General features: G+C 39.0%; 1 protein-coding gene across 6 annotated transcripts in view; it reads left to right on the plus strand.

Moving 5' to 3' along the window:
* The window catches only part of Ccser2 (coiled-coil serine rich protein 2), a 110022-nt gene that overhangs the window by 15714 nt on the left and 79215 nt on the right, over nucleotides 1-15093 (plus strand). For all 6 annotated transcript variants that reach the window (XR_012912089.1, XM_075988688.1, XM_075988685.1 and 3 more), the window contains exons 2-3: nucleotides 9054-10506; nucleotides 11692-11888. Coding sequence is in view for 5 of the 6 variants with exons in the window: in XM_075988688.1 (XP_075844803.1) it covers nucleotides 9093-10506; nucleotides 11692-11888 (1611 nt within the window). In the remaining variant the exon portion in view is untranslated. The remainder of the gene's footprint in view (nucleotides 1-9053; nucleotides 10507-11691; nucleotides 11889-15093) is intronic.

Here is a 15093-nt window from a genome sequence, read left to right on the forward strand (position 1 = left end):
TTTAGTTCTTGGCACCCTCTCTTCCCTTGCCTTCAGAGGCATCACTCAGTTCTCTTTCCCCTTTTCTTTTCATTTGCTTTATTGGCCTTTAATTCTGTGGTCATTTACTTTCTTGGGTTAGTTTGATGCAGGCAACTCAGTAGCTCCCTGACTTTGTTCTCTGGTCTCTCGTTTGTCATTAGTTGTTCAGTTTTGATGGTTCTGTTTCTTCTCCATTTCCTTGGACTGTCTCTGAATAGACTACTGTAAAATGTCCTTTCAGAGTAAATCTGCTTAGTCTCTGGTTTTCTGTATAATTTGTCTTCAGGAAATGTGTTGGTTATAGCAGAATACCAAAAGCTAAAGTATTTTTGTGTTAACCTCCTAGAATAGTACTTGAGCCAAAGGCTAGGTCTTCTCTATCTACAAAAGGTTACTTTTCAACATTTCTATAGATACACTGTTATAATTTCTTTTTCTGAGAGATTTTATTTCAGGAATAGGGATATTATTTGCTAACATTATTAGAAAGAAGGATCTGATTTCCGATTGGGAGAATTGCTGGGAACAATCTTAACAGGATTAAAAAGAAGGTTATTTTTAATTTCATGTATTTATGTGTGTGTCTGTGTGAGTTTATGTGCACTGTGCATGTGGAAGGTGTTCTTAGAAAGCAGAGGGTGTTGGATGCCCTGAATCTGGAGTTATGGGAGGTTGTGAGCTGCCTAATGGGGGTTCTGGGAAGCTGGACCTGGTTCCACTGTTGAAGCAGTGAGCGCTCTAAGTCATCTCTCCAGCCCTAGCAGGCTGTCTCTGTAGTGGGATGGAAAAGATACTAGAAGCTTGCAAGTAACAACTTGGCTTCTAGTGCCCTAATGTGAGGTCAGGATTAATTAAGTGTAAGAAGATTGTGAGACTGACAGTAGACAGACATGTGAGCTTCAGTGTGGAGTATTTTAAGCTAATTCTTGAGTAATACCTTGAAGAGAAGCTGTTTAGCTGTTGGTTAATAAATAACCAAGAGAAACTCCGTATACAACTGTTGCATGTTCCTGAATGGTATTGACATATTGTCCTGATTCATGAGAGGTGGTTAGTGCCGTTCATTATCGTAGTTCCACATCACCCATAAGATGAAGTTAAAGCATTGAAATCCTCCTGGAACCTGGGTGTAGGGATAGAAAAGCTGTTAAGTTTCTGGAGACTTTTATTCGATTACCTGCAGTAGCTTACATATAATTTGTCTGATTTGTAACATTGCACATTAAAATACTTTAAAATTGGAGAGTTGTTTGGCATGGTGTTATACACTGAATCCCAGCACTTTGGAGGCTGAGGTAGGTTTCAAGGCCTGACCTACATTGGTAGACTCATTGACACGACAGATGTATGGATCAGATAGAACAGTTATAGAACATTTACATTGTCTGTGGGTGATGCTGGAAAAAAATACTGTGTGGAATGAAATTATTCATGAGAGTGAACTCAGGTGTAATGGTGATTTAGGTGTGTAACCTTTTGAGGTTAGAGAAGTTAAATCTGGAAGGTTGATTGAGAAATACGAAGTGGAACAAGCCAGCCGGCCGGTCACTTCTTTGTATTGGCCATTAGGTGGCAGTGTCATCTAGTTAGTTGGATTTTGGAAAAGTTTGTAGTTTGTTGGGTCTGTGTTTTAAGGAATACTTAGAAGGAAACAGTTTCTTAGAAATTTATATAAAATGTTTCATATCATATGTGTTTAGGTTTTACAGTTCTCAGTATGTTTAATGGGGCACACTTTGAAGGAGAATTTTGGTGGAATAGAATTAGTTGTTCTTTGAACAGTGTGGCTAGTCAGCTCTGTGGATTGATGTCTGCAGTAGAACAGAGCCCGGCCTGCCGTTTTTGTCACTTCCCACACCCTCAGGAAGTGCTCTGCCTGGCTGTGGGGCCTGTGTGGATGACTCCTGGACTTTATGGTGCACTGCAGTCTCCCCACACTGTCTCTGTGACTCAGGAGCATTTCCCACAGTGTGTGCACAGACCTAGATGTGTAACTGAAACGCTTGCTTTACTGTGTGTGATTCCCTTTTGTATGCTATAGGCAGTTCTTGTTGCAGGGACTCAGAAAAGACTGCTTCAGATATTAAAATTATTTTTAAGAAACAACTGAACATTAGTAAAGCTGCTGAAACTGTAACTGTCTTAGGGTCTGTGCTGATTTTCTTATGTAAAACACAAAATGAAAAACGTTTATTTAAAATAAAATTTTGTTGATATAGTTGCCAAATTGTTATAGGGTTGCTATAACAAAATATTTTAGACAAGTAATTATATGCGTGGAAATTTATTGTTCATAGTTCTAGGACTTGGAAAATCCAAGATCATTTTCCTACATATCAGCTGTTCAGTGAGAGCTCTCTTTCTCAGGGATCACACTCTGTGTCCTCACGTGGGAATGATGGAAAATCAGCTGACTTGGGTACTGGGAAGAGCAGCAAGTGCTCTTAGCTCTGAGCCAACTTTCTAGCTCTCTTGTTCTTTAAGGACCAGTGACTGTGGTCTGCATAATTAGTTTGGTCTCATCACTTTCAGTACCCAAGGAGAAGTCCATATATAACTGGTTGCCCTGGCTAGATCTCTGGGGATCACAGGTGCCACCGTATTTTGTTTGCTGCACACTTCTTTCTTAGGGTCAAGTTGACTTGCTTTTCTCCCCCAGTCTGTGCTTCAGAACTTTCTTACATCAGCTGGTTGTGGTCCATGTGTAAGTTGTGCCCTTACATCATGCTTCTATTTAGAAACTTGTTTTTCATTTTCTACTATTGACTTCTTAGCCATCTAATTTCTTGAGGTGGCTAAAAGTATTTTATGTATACTATATCGGGACAAATTCTTGTTCCCTTTGTGATAGTTGACATCTGCTTTTTTAAGTTTCATGGCACTATATTTAAATGTGTTTGCATGAAGAAAAGTTGTTTTATAATACAGATTTGGGGGTGGAGCAGGGGGTCTTTGTAAATTCAAGGCCAGCCAGTACTACACAGTGAAACCCTGTCTATAAACAGAAATATGATTTCTGTCTATGTTATAATTCATTGTCCAAAGGTACTTCTGTTTCCTCACTGTGATGTTTTCTAATACACCTCCAATATATGTATTATTTGATTTTAAAATTATTTAATGTTTAATTATGTGTCTGTGTATGGGTTTGCAAGCATGAAAGCAGAGGCTGGAAAAGGGCATCAGATTTGGAGGTGGAGTTACAGGCAGTTTTAAGTCATCTGTCATAGATGCTGGAAACGGAACTCAAGTCCTCTGGAAGAGTAGTACATTCTCACAACTGCTAAGGCACTTCTCCAGCCCTTTAATTTAATAGAAATTACTTAGCCTTTCTGTGTTTAGTGTCTTCATTTTAAGAGTAAAGATATTAATTTCATACAGTAGTTTTGAAGATTTTGTATACATTAATAAGAAATTCTAGATTGGTTAACATGTAGAAGTATAAACTGCTGTTTTAGTTGCCTCTCTATCTAGCTCATGGAGAGAGCCACTGGCTTGGGTTCTGTTGCCCCATCAGTTCCTGTATTAACTTGGACAGGTTACTTAGCTCCTCTACTGTATAATCAGTTAGAGTTATCTTTAAGGTCTGGGGGCATGTGAGGAGGTCAGCCACAGCCCGTTTTGGCTTGGGCAGACAAAAATCAACCAGTGTTTGGGTACCATTATGGTGAGAGAGTACAAGGTTGGGAGTTGAAAGAGAGAAAGAGGCAATCTATGTGCTGGGGAGAGAGGCAGATCTTAGGGGGTGAGGTCAGTGAGGAACGGGCTGACATGGATGGCCTGCTTGTACCCAGGTGTGTGGTGATTGCTGGGCATGGGCTGCTACCGAGGGCCATGTTGTGGGCCATGGTCCTGACACAGCACTGGGGGTCTCTGTTGATGTCTGGCTCCTGATACTTCTGAGGACCATGTGGACGCCTGGAGTCTGAGCTTCCACCTGTGACCATGTTAGTGTGTGAAGACTATGCCACCAGTGGGGTCATGCCAATCTGGGTGATTTGTGGTGCCAGCTAGGGCTACAATGACTTCTGGGCCTGGGCTGCTGCCAAAGACCATGTTTGGTCCTTATGCAACCAATATCTGTGTCATTGTCCATGACTCATGTTGCCACCAAAGGCCACATGACTGTCCAGGATCCATGTTGGTGTCCAAAGTCAGTGCTGCTTCTGAGTCCATACAGATCTAAGTGAGAAGTGCTGCCACCAAGGATCATGACATCATATGGGCATGAGCATATTATACATGCAGAGACATTTGGGTGAATCTTAACACTCCAATAAATCATACATAAGAGTTGATGAAATAAACTTGGGCTAATGAATATACTATACTATAGTCCTTCCACTGGATCTAGTTTTCAGTGTGTATCCCCACATCTCCTTTTTATAATATTATTTATATTGTGTGTTATAATGTCTACTCTTTGCTATATCACTCTCTCTATGAATATGACATTCATGTGTGTACTGTGTATAATAATGACATACCAAAGACGCCTAGTAAATAGCAAAATAAATGTATGGTGATATGAGGAACATTATACTAGTGTTTTGGAAAATATTTAGTAATTCTGCCAGGAAAGAGAATGTTGTTCAATGTACATTTTTAGGTATGTATTTTAATTTCAGCCTACATTTTATTCCCTGTAGGGGTTAGAATTTAGATGTGTAGAATTCATAGAGAATGCTCTTGCTTCTTTGGTTTCTTGCTTCCTTTGCTTTGGGGGATTTGGGGATTATTTAACTACAAAATAAGACATCTTACTCCAAATTTCCATAGCATTAGGTTAAAAATTATGTATTGTATAAACTTTCAGTGAGAATTCAGAGAGTGACCTCAGATTAACCTGGTCACCATTTTTTTGCTGCTTGTGTTGAGCACCAGTGTAAGTAGTTATATATTCTTACATAAACTATGCTTATCTTTAGCCGCTACCTCTGGCTTGGTAGTGTGTGTGCTATGATGGGCATGCAGAGACTGTTGAAGGGAAGTTGAGTGTTCCCTCATGTGGTCACTAGGCTGCAAAGTAATCTTTTCTTCCCCTACTTTTTGTGTGATCCAACTCAGTCTTAATTTTCCTGAATGGTCTAAAAAAATCTTTTACTGGGAATTTGTTTAAATTAGGGATCCCTTTGAGTTCTGCACATTCCATTTGCTTAATTTGTTTCTTTTGAGTGTGTAGCAATCCCTCTTCATCTGTTGAGGAAAAACTTGAGTCTCCTGTAGAAGATTTTCACAGACTAGATTTAATTGGTTATGTCCTGTGTTGCTTAGAGTTTTTCTGTTCCTAACCTTTCCTGTAAACTGGCAGGTGACATGTCTAGAGACCTGTGTAGCTTCAGATTGTTAGAGGCAAGAACATTTCATATGTGATTCTATGTATTTCTTTTCATTCATAACAGGATGTCAGGATTGATTTCACTCTAGGTGTTCGTTTACTGTGTTGGAGCCTGTCAGAGCTACTAAAATTTATTTTTCTGTGAAAATAAAGTATTCTGTCTAAATTTGGCAGGGTTCTCTGGGTAAATGGGATGAATTGAATGTATATACATTGTAAAAGTATTTATTAGGTTGCATTCCATGATAAGGATTACATAGTTCAACAATGATGCTTTTTTGCTGGATAGGCTTGGAAGTCTGGAACTGCTCAGTCCACAGAGCTGAATGGTTTAGCAGCTTCAGTCCAATACAGAAGGCTCGGAAGCTCTTGGAGAGTCTCGCTCATAGGTCTAGTTTGGAAGGCTAAGAAGCTGGAGTGTGATGTCAGCTAAGAGCAGCAGGGATGGACACACTTGCTCAGGGAGAAGCAAAGACAAGGAGGCAGCACTGTCTTTTCCTTGACTGACTGTCCTGGAACTCACTCTGTAGACCAGGCTGGCCTCAAACTCAGAGATCCACCTGCCTCCCAAGTGCTGGGATTAAAGATGTGCACCAGCACTCACAGTGTTTCTTATTTAGGTACTTATCTAAAAGATATAGAACAAACTTAGTGGGGTAACATATATTAAGTTGAATCTACAGTGTGTGTGTGACACTAGTGAATTCATATTCTAGTAACCATCCATGTTAAAGTCACCCGTGTTACTATTCTTTTCTATACTTGATTTTTTGTGGCTCTGCTCTTAACTGCTTACTTAATTAAGTTTGGGGAACTTCGTTCTAGCAAGCCTGATATAGACGACAATATTAAACTGTTGCATGTTGAGATTTGACAAGCACCAGTGTATAGAAAGTCTAGATTTATTTGTCATGCCTGTGTACCTCCTTATTCAGGTAATGCAAAGATAATAGGCTTGAATATTATTCCCTCAGTGGCTCCTGATTCTTTCCTAGCCTATAACATATTAATGAAATTTGCATGCTCCATAGTTGGCACACCTGAACTCTGGTAACACCTGGGAGGTAATATTCTCATTGACTGGGCAGGAGAACTTCTGATTCCACTTCCTATGCCAGTATTCTTGCTGCCCTCTCAATTCAAAATACAGCAAGTAATACAGTTTGACTTTACATTGACTAAGATGGTGAATGTTCCTAAATCACAAATTCCCAGAGCCTAACTTGGTTCCATTTGACTAAAAACTATATTGTACTAGGAAGAAAAGTTCAAGCTGATGTAATAATACTTGGGCTTTGTATTGAACTTTGTGTATTCTTTTAAAACCATGAAGATCCTGGAATGAAATGTACAGTTTTAAATCTTTGAAGGCTTCCTTTCTTACTCAGTCATCATAATCAAGCATTTGAATCAGCTTATGTTGCATAGGACAGCCAGGAAAAACTGGGCGAAAAGGATATGAGGGGAAGCAACTGAATAATACAAATTAAAAAAAAAACAAACCAGCAAATCACTTAAAATTATGGTGTAGAGTCTGAATGTGAAAACGAGTTTCAGACATGACTGCTTATGCCTGTTTAGTTGTTAACTTTGTTCAGTTAATGGCCCCTAGACTAAGTAGCATATTTTTGCTTATTAAATCCCTAAAATTCAGGCAATTTGTAACCTGAAAAGCTACTTGCAGTGCTAAATAAAGAAGGTGCATGAGTGGCTTCTGAGAGGATAATGTAATGGATATGGAAAGAGTTTGCAAAGGGGCAGGCTTGATTGTTCTCTTGTCCCCTTGTCCCGTAATGAAGGTATGCCTCCCAGTATAGTATAATGCCTTTGTCATTGAAGGCAGTCTGTACTGACCCTGAAATCAGAAGTTAATTCAAATCATCTTTGGTGCTTTATGAATATTATTTTATTTTTTAGACTTGAATTAGCTATGCAAGATTGTTGATGGAGGGAGGGCCTACTTTTCGTCCTGGCCGCCCAGCTATCTTACACTAAAAATAATCACACAAAAACTGTATTCATTAAGTTACTGCTTGGCTCATTATCTCTAGCCTCTTATTGGCTAACTCTCACATCTTGATTTAACCCATTTCTACTAATCTGTGTTCACCACGAGGTCGTGGCTTACCAGGAAAGATTTAGCATGTCTAACATGGAGTCTCCATGGCGGTTCTCTCACTCTGCTTTCTTCCTCCCAGAATTCAGTTCTGTCTTCTCCGCTTACTTAAGTTCTGCCCTATCAAGCCAAGCAGTTTCTTTATTGATTAACCAATGAAAGCAACACATACACAGAAGGACCTCCTACACCACAAGATGGGAAAAAACTGTCATCCTGTAATTAACTTAGTAATTAATGATAAAGTGATAAACATGGTACTTATGCCCAGGAATATTTGCTCCTACTTCCTAGTTCTTATCCAGCTCCAGACTCTTTCTCAGCCAAGAAGCTTTTCTTTACTAGTCTTTCAAAAAGAGCTTACATAGTTTGGAAAATCTTTTCAAATGTGTCATGCCAATTCAGTAATATGTATAACTTAAAAAATATAGAAATCAACTCAGGGTATCTCAGACATTTCCAAGCTCTGTGCCAGCCATTCTTAGTTCCCCATTAAAGCTCAGAACAGTATTTATTAAAGTATTAACAGATTATATCATTAGAGATGTAGCCAACATGAACTTTTTTAAATTGTTAGTGATTGTATTCTAAAGACATACGAGGTAAAGTACATCAAAGGCAGCATGGCTCTTGAACCGAGGCAGAATCACAATGCTTTTTTATTTCAGAGCTATAAGGAAATGTAGGAGAAAGTTTCTGGAACATTCGGACAGAATATCTACTACCAGTGAAAACAGCAGGGTTCACCAGATAAGCAGGTTTAGGAAATTGACATGAGGCACCAAAATAATTTCATTCTAAGACAACAGATCATTTGTTCTGCAAATATTTGTACATTTAAAACTCCATAATATTATTGCAGGAAAAATTACATTGAGAGTCTAATATTTCCCCCTCCCAGTTGGTAGACCCTGAAGCACTTTATGTGTCTGGTTTTGAGCACCTCTTTAGAAGCTGCTGGAAAACAACATGTATCGTGCTTATTTTAGACAGGAAAGTAAGGATGGAGCAGTAAAAGGCTAGCATTGTCTCCTCAGTCTGCTTCTGCAGATAAGAGGTACTGTAGTCTTTTCCCCTGACACTACATGATGGAGTCTTTATTATGTGTTATTTAGCAATTGGAAAATGACCATTACATGTGCTGCACTCTCATTACCAATTTCCTTACAGCAATTCTAAAAGTGTGAGTATGGAAGCATATTTTGTGATAAAGGCCATTATCAAAAATGAGAAAAAGCAGTTGTCTGGCATGGGTGTTGTAACTGTTTCTTGTGATATGTAGGGCAAACATGGCTGGTTGATCTTGACTCTACTGTAGAATCTAATTTGAATTCAGCCTTTTTAGTACACTAATGTCTCAAAGTAGCCACTACTAAGAACAGGTCGACAAAACACTTTATTCTTTTCAGTCTTGATGTACTATGTTAAATAAAAATTTCAAGATTAAATTTATTTTTTACATTTTGCTTACTTTATATAGGAATCATGGATAATTTCTGCATATAATTAATAAATACATATTTATATATCCATGTAATTATACTTATTTAACAACATTTCCTTTCTTTGTCCCCACAGATTCTGTCAAGTTTTAAGAACAAATGCATCTTATAGCTCATGGAAGAAAAAACACAAATCAAGACGTTTTTGGGTTCCAAACTGCCAAAATATGGAACGAAATCTGTGAGAAGTACTCTGCAGCCAGTGCCAAATGGGGCCACTGTGGCTTTATTAGGGGCTTCCAAGAGCAGTAGTGTCAAAAGTTACATCAAAAATAATGGCTCTGATTGTTCATTGTCCCACTCATTTAATTGGAGACAAGCAAATAAATACCAACTTGGTTCACAAAATACAGCAGAACTTAATAGTATTCAAAGCGCACATGATAAACTAATTGACCCTGAGCAACATGCATCTGCTCCAGGGACGCTTGATGGGGATGGGGTAAAGGGAGGTTTGAGAAGTGCTTCTGTGTTGACGTCCAAATTAGCAAGACCATCTACCATGTTTTTGTCATCTACAGAGGAGTTAAGTCCAAAATCGTTTTCTGGACCATCTAATTTGGGTAAATTCACCAAAGGCACATTTCTAGGAAGGACTTCATATTCTTCAGTCAATGCCAAGTCACATTTAAATACATTTTATAGGAACCGGTCACCTGGTAACATGCAGAAGCCAAGAGTGAACTCCTGTGCCACCAGGAGCAGTTCTGGAGAAAGTTTGGCACAGTCCCCAGACAATTCTAAATCTATTACTTGTGAAAAAATGGTAAGGTCACAAAGTTTTTCACATTCCATTCAGAATTCATTCCTTCCGCCTTCGTCTATAACCAGATCACATTCCTTCAACAGAGCTGTAGACCTGACAAAGCCTTATCAGAACCAACAGCTACCCGTTCGAGTGCCTCTCCGGTCAGGTATGCTGACGAGAAATTCTCGGCAGTCAGAAGTACTCAATGGGAATGAACACTTGGGGTTTGGTTTTAATAGGCCTTATGCTGCTGGCGCAAAGAAATTGGCTTTATCCAATGGCCCAGGTGTATCTTCCACGTTGGGTTATAGGATGGTTCATCCCTCTCTACTGAAATCTAGCCGACCTCCATTTTCTGGGACTGTGACAGTTGATAGTAATAAAAATTCACCTGCTGACATGTGTGTTGAGGAAGAAGCTATAGTTTTGGCAAAGGATGGCTCTACTGACAAGGACCATGAACTAGTTGAAAATGAAAGTTATCGAACAGACAATGATCAGACCGTGAAGCATGATTCTAAAATGCGATACCTGAGTGATGACGTGGATGATATTTCCTTGTCATCGTTGTCATCTTCTGATAAGAATGATCTAAGTGAGGATTTCAGCGATGACTTTATAGACCTAGAGGACTCCAACAGAACTAGGATAACTCCAGAGGAGATTACTCTCAAAGAAGAAAAGCATGAGAATGGACCATCAAAGGATAGATTGGATTCTCCTAAGGAAAATGAACAGACCTTCAGTAAAACTGACGAATGGATTGATATAAGTGTCTCTGGTAAGTATGAATATCCTTAATTCATGTACTTTCTCTTAGCGATCATAGCACAGCTCACATTTGGGGTTGTCTTCTGATAGTTTCCAAGATGCTGTTTCACTTGAGAAGACTAGTCTAGATAAAATGGAGCAGGATATCAGCCTTCTGGCTTGTTTTGATCCTGTTTTTACCTTCTCTAGGATGGAATCAGTCCAAACTCTTCAAACTTTGTTCTTTTTGGGGCTGTCTTCTTCAGGCTGATTCCTACGTGGTATAGGCTGTGCTTTCCTGATAGTCTTCCCTGCCCTGTTAAACAGGACCGTTCACTATAGCCATCATTGCACTCCGCTAAGAGCAAAGCCATAGCAGATACCAGTCAGAGGACAGACTGTGTTCTGTTGAATACTTTTCTATCCTAGGGATCGTTTGGTTAGCAGTCCTTAACTTCAGTGAATCATTGTTTACTTTCATTACTGAGGAGAGAGAATACCTATTAAACATTTCTTCTTAGACTTGGCCATGTTGGTACTAAGTGTGGGATGAAGGTTATTTGTTCGACTATCCTGAGAGATGAACACTGAAGGGAGTGTACAAAGGCGTGCCTAGTCAAGGGACTGACTATAGTGATGCGCTAAACCTCTGCAGCTCTTCTAAAACAGAAGATGACTAGATCACTCTTTTTCCTGTTAAGAATGCATCTGTGAGGCTAAATAGTTTACAGAGAGGGAGAGGATTTCCTGAACAGTGATTAAAATTCAGTATTTTGTCAGGCTGTGGCAGTGCACACCTTTAATTTCAGCACTTGGGAGGCAGAGGCAGGTGGATCTCTGTGAGTTCAAGACCACTGTGGTCTACAAGAGCTAGTTCTAGGACAGGCCCCAAAGCTACAGAGAAACCCTGTCTCGAAAAACCAAAACCAAATCAAACCAAAATAAAATAAATATTGTGGGAAATATTAAAGGAATGAGGATGTAAGAAATGTTGCAGAGTGAGTTTGTTTGCTACAGAATGTTTAGCAGCTTATTTTTTAAAACTCTGCCTCCTTTTTTGTTACATTTATTTGGAATTTAGAAGCAAGCTATAATTTGGGTTTTTGAACAAAATGCTGTTATGATACATTGGATTATTAGAGCTTATATTTTAGAAATGAGAAATGATCGTTTTGTAAATTCCTGTTTTTTTTTTTTCTTTTAACACCATTTGAAGACAGGAGTGAATGTGCAAAGCACACCTCTGGGAATAACTTGGTTTCACCAGATGCGGATTACAGAGCTGGATCTTCATTTGAACTCTCTCCATCTGACAGCTCTGATGGAACGTACATGTGGGACGAAGAGGGCCTAGAACCCATTGGGAGTGTCCATCCTGTTGGCAGCTATGAGTCCTCTGAAATGAACAGCATAGTATGTATGAATTTGTGCGCCCTTTTGGAGTTTTATTCTTACTCTGTTATACAGGGACACATGACACTGATAAACACTTTAAACCTAGAAATCAGCTTTCTTATTTGAGAATAGGAATTTGTACCTGTCTGCTAATGGCTTCTAAAATGTGTAACTAAAACATCAAGTGTATGGTATGTAACATTTTTTTTAGTGTACACACACACACACACACACACACACACACACACACACACAATACATCCAGGCATTTGTGCTTACTGCTTTGGTCAGGTTAACCTAAGAACATGGCTTTCAAGAAGGTGAAGGGCATGCATGGCCTGTAGACATTTTTTAGTTGCTGTATTGAGAAGTGCCACTGGTGAAGGGAGGTCAGGGGTGGTGCTTAACAGCAGCGTTTCACAGAGAGTGTGGAGAAGTTGCTCTGTGACCAGGAATTAGCTGTTGGCAAACCCTGTGTTAGGTTGTGTTGATGGGCTACCATTCTACCACCAACTCAGTGTGGCTTAATATAAGGGAAGGTTTTGACCTTTGTTTTTGCAAAGTCTGTTGTAGGTCTGGACAGTCTCTGGGACAGTTGTATGTAGTGACCTAAGCTGCTTTGGCCTTGAGCTTGACCTTGTCTGTGAAGCCCCTTCTTCCTGTGATAGAAGAAGGCAGTATCTTCGGTCATAGTCTTGCAGTATTTAATTTGGCCTGCAAGTGGCACTGGGTGCTTTCACTCATAACCTGATCATCAGAGCTTGTCTGTGGTCCCACATAAATACTCAGGGGATAGGAAATGTAATCTCTGTTTCTGGAAAGAGGGAACTAGAAGAGCTGTTGGCAATAATGCTTGACTCTTTTACAAGACATTACAAGTCACATGGATAATGACACATGAATAAAATGTAGCTGGTGTATTTAAAATGGCTCAATGTAATTATTTAGGTCATAAAATAGAAATCCTCATTCAATCAAATTGGTTTGTAGATATACAGCATTCTAATTGTCTTTTTAGACAGCATGACATTCTATATTCATATAAGTCTGTGACATAAAGAAAACAGATATTTCCCAAGAGATTTTTAAGTTTTACATACATAAGGAAGCCTTTGTTTGTATATATAATTTACAGAGTATCTTTCTCTGTTTAGGTCAAAGTTACAGTTTAAGACTTCACTATGTTCTTTATTAATAGCTTTTAAATGTATAATTGAGGTTCTTATCAACATTTTGTCCTGTAGAAGGCAGTCGTAGGTCACTTAGGCTGTTTTAAAGGTTCATTATCATAACTGACAGAAGGCCCTCTTTGCAGAGTTTAGAATGTACATGGATGACCTTGGTGTTAAAATCCGTGAGTGCTTGTCTTCTTTACTGTACTTGAGTATAATGATTGGAAGCAGCAAGTCTTTACTGTACTGTAGAACAAGATGGTGGCTCCTGATTTTTCTCTCTGCTTCGTTTTGAGTCTGGGTTTCACTATGAGGCATGTCTGTCCCAGAACTCTATGTGTAGACCAGGCTGACTTCAGATTCACAGGGATCTGCTTGCCTCTGCCTCATAAGTGCTGGACTTAAAAGTCTACATCGCCTTGCCCAATTTTAATATTTTTCTTTATTGATCCCAGGGGAAGACAGTCTGAGAAAGGATGGATGTATCAGCAAAGCATGTTAAGTTCTTTGATAGTGGATTCACTGTTTTTGATGGAAGTTCATAGTTTTTGCTTTGACCATTTTCAACTTTTTTGCCTTTATGATACATCTCTTAACTGTTTGGTCTTCGTTGAGATGCTCTGTTTCGGCCGATGCATTTTGTTTTCCCTCTTTTTGCTCAGATATCAGTATACTTTGTCAGTTTATTTGTTTATTTCCCTTCCTTCTACAGTAAACCTGCTTGATCCTTAGCAAATAATTTATTTAAGAAGAATTTTGTTTTTTTCTTTTAACCAAAGAGTTTGCTTTTGCGTTTTTGGTGTACTTCACTCTGACATCTTACTATTTTTACTTACATTGTCTTCTTCTTTCTGCTTTTCCATTTTCCTTTTCTTTGATAAAATAATTCCTGTTAATTCTTGTAACTTAACTCCAAATGAGCTTTAGCATGCTCTCTCTGTTCTTGGACCTTACAACAATGTTAATTAACTCCAGTCCCAGTGAATATAAGTGAAGTGTTTCTAGATTGTACGCCAGTTGTCACTACTGATACAGGTTAGAGGAGAGTGCCCACTGCCCTGTTGTGAATTTAGCCCAGGGTCTGTGCATGCTGTGTCAGCACTGCAGCACTGGGCAGCATCCCCAGTCAGCTCCTGTTTCCTTCAGCTGATGCTGCCTTTAAAGCAAGACTTTGTATTTGAAGTAAAAGAGTGCTAAGGACACTTGGTGCAAGTTCTTATGTTGTCAAGGATAAACAGAGACCTTTCAGACCAGCACTTTGGAAACAGTCACTAGCTGGAATTTGGCTGTTGGTTTACATGCTTAGTAGTACTTGTGTATAATTTACATTCAGTAAAGGACAAACAGCTCATGGACTTTTTGTGGCCTTGTCCAGATGGTTATGGGGAATATTCTGTCACTTCAAAAAATTCTTTTCTGTTCCTTTTATTGATCCTCTTATTCCAGAGAAAAGTTATTTCTTACCACGAGAAAGAGAGGAAAGGATGCTGGAATATTTCTTCTGTCACTGTAGATTAATGGTACTGTTCTTAAACTGTATATAAATGGATCTGGGCACATATTATTTTGTGCCTGGCTTCTTTTAATGAGTTGTAGCTTGTTTGTTTTATTGTGTGGGACTCTCTTTGCTGTGATGCCAAGGTTATTAAACAGGAGCACTACAGCATTGTGTGCTAACCCGTGTGCTAACACTACGATATTTGGGAAGTGAGGAATTTCATGCTGGATTGATCATACAGATGGAAATATCACCTCTCAGATTTAGAAGTTGCAATTATTATTTCTGATTTTCTTAGTTCTGCCAGAGTTGCTGGTTAGACTTGTTGCCTCCCTGTTGGCTTCCCACTCTTTGTAATATGGAATCTGCCCTCTGGCTTTCATTTTCTACAACCTCTTCTCATTTACTTCAGTCAATCTGGTCACTTTACCTTCTACTTCCTGCTTCTTCTCTTGAATATAGTTGGTACTTTATTTTTCCTCATTGCTCATTTCGGTTTTAGGTTCAAAGGTCTCAGTTTAATGTTTATTGAAATGAATACCATGAAAGGCCC

The sequence above is a fragment of the Microtus pennsylvanicus genome, chromosome 10 (assembly GCF_037038515.1).
Source record: "Microtus pennsylvanicus isolate mMicPen1 chromosome 10, mMicPen1.hap1, whole genome shotgun sequence".
Lineage (NCBI taxonomy): Eukaryota > Metazoa > Chordata > Mammalia > Rodentia > Cricetidae > Microtus > Microtus pennsylvanicus.